The sequence below is a fragment of the Malus domestica genome, chromosome 07 (assembly GCF_042453785.1).
Source record: "Malus domestica chromosome 07, GDT2T_hap1".
Classification (NCBI taxonomy): domain Eukaryota; kingdom Viridiplantae; phylum Streptophyta; class Magnoliopsida; order Rosales; family Rosaceae; genus Malus; species Malus domestica.
In genome coordinates, this window is record NC_091667.1 from 22320939 (window position 1) to 22327006 (window position 6068).

The window sequence follows — 6068 nt, forward strand, 5'->3', positions numbered from 1 at the left end:
GCGTTTGGTACGCCAAAAATGGGTGGAACGGGCTGTTCCACGGGACAGATTTTGGGTGTTTTTGCGTCCCACCTCCCCCCCCTGGAACGGGTTTGTTCCACGTCTGTGGAACACACTGTTTTACCATTTTAAGACAAATATACCCCATGTATTTTTCAAAAATTACACCTTCGTTCCGTCCCGTCCCGTCCCGTCTGCGTACCAAACGCATTACAGACCAAAAATTCCCAAATAAATTGGAAAACAAAAATCCCCAAATTAAAATCCCCCAAACTCTTCGATTTTCCCTCTCCTCTCTCCCTCTCTCTCTTCCCCTCTCTCCCCCTCTCTCTCTCAGTTATTTACACAAACACCTTCCGCTCGCTTTCAAAATCTCCACACATCGCATAAACCCTAGTCCCCCTTTTTCCCCCACAAAACCCTAAAGACCGCGAGAGTTTCATCGCCCATCAATGGAGTGGAAGCCCGAAACCCTACAGCACCTCTCTCAGTGCTTTCTCCACACTCTCTCTCCGTCCCCCGAACCTCGCCGCCGCGCCGAGGCTTCACTCTCCGAGGCATCCCTCCACCCCAATTACGGCCTCGCCGTCCTCCGCCTCGTTGCCGAGCCCACCGTCGATGACCAGATCCGGCAGGCCGCTTCCGTCAACTTCAAAAACCACCTCAAGGCGCGATGGGCTCCTAACTCTTCTTCCGACGAGACCCCCATCCCCGACGCTGAGAAGGAGCAGATCAAGGGACTCATCGTCTCCCTCATGCTCTCTGCGACCCCCAAAATTCAGGGGCAGCTCAGCGAAGCCCTAGTTCTCATTGGCAAGCACGATTTCCCTAAGCTGTGGCCCGCTTTGCTTCCCGAGCTTATCTCCAGCCTCCGGACGGCTTCACTCGCTGGAGACTACGCCTCCATTAACGGTATTCTCAGCACTGCCAACTCCATTTTTAAGAAATTTCGTTATCAGTACAAGACCAATGATCTTTTGCTTGATTTGAAATACTGTTTGGACAATTTCGCCGCACCCCTTTTGGAAATTTTCATAAAAACCGCGAATTTGATAGAGTCTGCTGCTAATTCCGGTGGGCCTGCTGTGCTTAAGCCGCTCTTTGAGTCACAGAGATTGTGCTGTAGGATTTTCTACTCATTGAATTTTCAAGAGTTGCCTGAGTTTTTTGAGGACCATATGAATGAGTGGATGACTGAGATGAAAAAGTATTTAACCACTAGTTATCCAGTACTGGAGAGCAGTGCTGATGGTCTTGCGCTGGTTGATGAATTGCGTGCAGCTGTTTGTGAGAATATTAACCTTTATATGGAAAAGAATGAGGAAGAGTTTCAGACGTACTTGAATGATTTTGCGCTTGCTGTGTGGCATTTATTGGGGAATGTGTCTCAGGTGTCGAGCCGTGATCAGTTAGCTGTTACAGCTATTAAGTTCTTGACAACAGTTAGCACAAGTGTGCATCATAATCTTTTTTCTGCAGAGGGTGTGATACCACAGATTTGTCAGGGCATTGTGATCCCTAATGTGAGATTAAGGGAGGAGGATAACGAACTATTTGACATGAACTATATTGAGTTCATCAGGAGGGATATGGAAGGTAGTGATCTCGATACTAGGAGGAGGATTGCGTGTGAACTTCTTAAAGGGATTGCTAGCAATTATAAACAACAGGTTACCAATTTGGTTTCTCTACAGATACAGAATTTGCTAAGCTCTTTTGCTACAAACCCAGTTGCGAATTGGAAGGATAAGGACTGTGCTATATACTTGGTCGTATCACTTGCTATTAAGAAGGCTGGTGGTACTTCTGTTACAACTGATCTTGTTGACGTTCAGAACTTCTTTGGGACAGTAATTGTTCCGGAATTGCAGAGTCAGGATGTCAATGGGTTTCCAATGCTCAAGGCTGGTGCACTAAAATTTTTCACTATGTTCAGGAATCATATACCAAAGCCTATGGCTTTGCAATTTTTTCCGGATTTGATTCGGTTCCTTCGTGCAGAGTCAAATGTTGTTCACTCTTATGCTGCAAGTTGTATTGAGAAACTTTTGATGGTAAAGGACGAGGGTGGAAGAGCAAGATATACTTCAGCAGATATATCTCCTGTTCTGCCACAACTGATGAACAACCTCTTTGAGGCCTTGAAGGTTCCAGAATCTGAGGAAAACCAATATGTAATGAAGTGTATTATGCGAGTTCTAGGAGTTGCAGACATATCACATGAGATTGCTGATCCTTGCATTAAAGGGTTAACATTAATACTCAACAAAGCTTGTGAAAACCCCAAGAATCCAGTATTTAACCACTATCTTTTCGAGTCAGTGGCTGTTCTTGTGAAGCGTGCATGTGGGAAGAATGCCTCTCTAATATCACTTTTTGAGACAAGCCTATTTCCCAGTCTCCAGAAGATATTGGGCGAAGATGTGACCGAGTTCTTTCCTTATGCATTTCAGTTGCTCGCTCAACTAGTTGAGCTGAATAACCTGCCTATTTCACCGTCTTACATGCATATTTTTGAGATACTTTTGTCCCCTGATTTATGGAAAAAGGCTTCTAATGTTCCAGCTCTTGTGCGTTTGCTTCAAGCATTCCTTCATAAGGCACCCCATGAGCTCAACCAAGAGGGGAGGTTGCAGCAGGTGCTTGTGATATTTAATAAGCTTGTCTCCGCTCGTAGCACAGATGAACAGGGTTTCTATGTGCTAAATACTATTATCGAGAGCCTTGAATATAATGTAATTGCAACTTATATTGGTGGCATTTGGAGTGCCCTTTTCACGGTGCTCCAAACCAGGCAAACAGGAAAGTTTATCAAGTCTCTCTTGGTTTTTATGTCACTCTTTCTGGTCAAACACAGCTCTCAAAACCTTGCAGATACAATGAACGCTGTTCAGGGAAACATATTTCAGGTCATCTTGGTGCAGTTTTGGATTTCCAATCTTAAGCTAATTACAGGAGTCATTGAGACGAAGTTGACTGCTGTTGCATCAACCAGACTTCTATGTGAATCTCCAGCCCTTCTGGATGCTGCAGCTGTTGAGCATTGGGGGAAGATGCTGGACAGCATTATGACTCTTCTTTCACGCCCTGAACAGGACAGGGTTGAAGACGATCCAGAAATGCCTGATATTGCTGAAAATGCAGGTTACTCTGCCACCTTTGTTCATCTTCACAATGCTGGGAAGAGAGAGGACGACCCACTGAAAGATATCAGGGATCCAAAAGAATTTTTGGTAAATTCATTGGCTAGGCTTGCTGCACTTTCCCCGGGCAGATACCCTCAAATCTTCAGTCAGTATCTTGACCCAACCAATCAGGCAGAACTACATCGTCTCTGCAAATTTTATAAATGCCTGATTGCTTAAGTGAGTATGTGTACGAAATATGTTCTTGTTTTGTAGTTGTGCACCATTCCTATAATTTTTTATGGATCTCCATGAAGCATGTTTTAATTACATCTGGAATTGTTTGTGATATATTCGTATTGTAGCAATAGTTTGGTGACTAAGCATGTGACACACAATGGGGGGTTGTAGCTGTGAGATATGTTCTGATACAGAAAGATTGTTACCTTGTTATTTCTTAGTCATTGTCTTACACTAATTAGAAACTGATTGAGTACACTGAACATCAGCAATGAGTAACTTACAGTTTGATTGAAATGTATTGGGCTATATAAGAAATTATCTAATCATATCCTCGCTATGCCATTATTTGCTCTTCTTCCCTTGGATGATAAGCAATCAAAGTTGTTTTTTACAATATATATGGATCCGTCTCAGTGGTATGTACTCATAAGAATTTTTGTATCTAAAAGATGTATTGTCTATTGGAATGCTAACCGCCTAGAAATACATCTTTTTTAGGTAATTGTTGTGAGTAGCTTTAATATTTGATTAATGGTGCAAATACTACCACTTAGTAAACTACAGATTATAAGTTGGATGGTATGAAAAAAGTATTACTTGTTTTGGAACATTTATTGATTAAAAGGTCGTATCCAGTGCACAAGGCTCCCGCTTTACGCAGGGTCTGGGAGAGGTGAATGTCGGCTAGCCTTACCCCCATTTATGGAGAGGCTGCTCCCAAGTCTCGAACCCGAGACCTACCGCGCAAGTGCAAAGGCACTTGCCATCGCACCAAGTGCGACCTCTTACGCAGGGTCTAGGGTATTAGGTTGCAGCTAATACCCTAGATTCACCATTCAATTTCAACAACAAATTTTTTTTTACACTTTTAATCAATAATAACATTTATTGATTAAAAGTGTAAAAAAAATTTGTTGGTGAAACTGAATGGTGGATCTGGGGTATTAGCTGCAACCTGATAACAATAGACTTTAAATGTACGATGATTTGTATGTAAATTTATTTGGTGAGTGGTTTTAGTGTTTGCAGAAACAATCTTAGGTTGAACTGGGACGGGTTTGAGTTTTGAATATTGCCAAAAACTGGTTTGCTCATGGTGTGGCGGGAGGAAAGCAACGACCTTGGGACTCTTAGCCAGTTTTGGTTGTACGTTTGTGGAAAAGATGAATGGTTTTGATTTTCTTTCTGTACTCTAGGGTTGATATTTAAGCCTTGTTTGTTCAACGTTCAAGGGGTTTCCTCAAGTTACAGTGAAAGCTTACTTGGTTTAAGCTGTGGCTGTATTTGTTTTTATTTCTCAATCTAGGCATGCTAGCACTATATATCAACCCATGGGTGAGTGTTAGCACTATCTCGCATGTATGAATTTCCTCAATTCCCTGTTTGCATATCTTACACGTATATGGCATATTTTCCCTTTGTTTTCCTTAATTACATTTTCTCCTAGTGGTAAAATGTCATTAGGCACCCTTGAGTATTAATTCTATTGTAATTGCTACTTCTTTTTGGTAATGATACCTTTGTTTTTTATCTCAAGTATTTTCTTGTTAGTGGCATATTGCTATATAATTTAACCTCCTATGACAGTCGAGTAACTTCTCTGATTTTTTCTACAGTTTTATCCCTTTTATCTCTTTGTTTTGTATTTTATTTTGTTTCTGTTTAATCCGAATATGATTTTTGCCCCAACCCACATTCAAGAAATCATCTCATCTTCATGTGTAAACTTGCAGGATTTTCACATGGTAATGAAGGTGCGGGCTTTTCATTTGAAGTTTCAACGAGTCTTGGTCAGCATGCATATGTGAGCAACCTATAGTGCCGTGCAGTCTGCAGGTTTTGATGATTGTCATCTTCATCTCTGCAGCATTTTAAATTTTTCTGCAGAAATGATGTGGGATTTTTTGTTACACTTGTCCTGAGTTGGCTACCATACACGGCGAGCACCCGGTGGTTAGCTGGATTTGAGTGTTGGAGTCCTGTGTCAAGTCATCATGAATGCGTCTTCGCAGCATCCTGTCCTGTGTCAGCATGCATTCGTCTAAATTATGGTACATCTGTATTGTTGTCATGTAAGTCTGTTTTTGTTGAATATTACTGTTGCATGTACGCATATTGTTGCACCATTGTCTTTTCCAAAAGAAAAGGAGAGGAATTATTGCGTCGTCGTTATTTCAGTTTGTCAAATCCCTTGTTGGTTAAGTAAATTAAGGTGGGAGGGAAAACCGGAAGTTTTAAGGTCGGAGGAAGGAGATGAAGCTTTTTTTTCGAGTTTGTCGGTGTCGAAGTCAGAAGAAGAAACGAAAGGTTTAATGGGCGCATGATTGCAGCACTTGTGCAATGTACTTTTCATTAATATATCGAGAGCACACAAGATTGTGCAACATGTTTGTTCTGATGGAATCTTGTTACAAAGTTTGCAGATGAAGTTGGTTGACTTAATTATAATTGAGCACTAAACCCTTGTAAAGTTTGCTACTCTAATTAAACAAATATGATTCCGCTAACATCATGCATATGGCATGCCTGCGTAAGATGTAGAAACTGTAAAACCTAAACCCAACAATCCTTGGTTATCAGGAAAATGATTTTATGACACGAGTACACTCCAAATGTTATTTCTTTTGTGTCGATTTAATAATATTGCAATTTCTCTTGTGCCAGTCCTGTAATATTGCGTGTAATATTTTTACAACAAAC

General features: G+C 41.4%; 1 protein-coding gene across 2 annotated transcripts; it reads left to right on the forward strand.

Moving 5' to 3' along the window:
- Positions 1-238: 238 nt before the first annotated feature.
- LOC103439366 (exportin-2) lies at positions 239-5766 on the forward strand. Of its 2 annotated transcripts, none has more exons than XM_008377922.4 (2): positions 239-3365; positions 5102-5766. In XM_008377922.4, the coding sequence occupies exon 1, from the start codon at positions 453-455 to the stop codon at positions 3363-3365; it is 2913 nt and encodes a 970-aa protein (XP_008376144.1). In that variant the 5' UTR covers positions 239-452; the 3' UTR covers positions 5102-5766. The 2 variants fall into 2 exon arrangements, 1 of the variants encoding a protein (XP_008376144.1); XR_011582796.1 differs by having other exon boundaries at positions 267-3993; positions 4268-5540.
- The last annotated feature ends 302 nt before the right edge of the window (positions 5767-6068 follow it).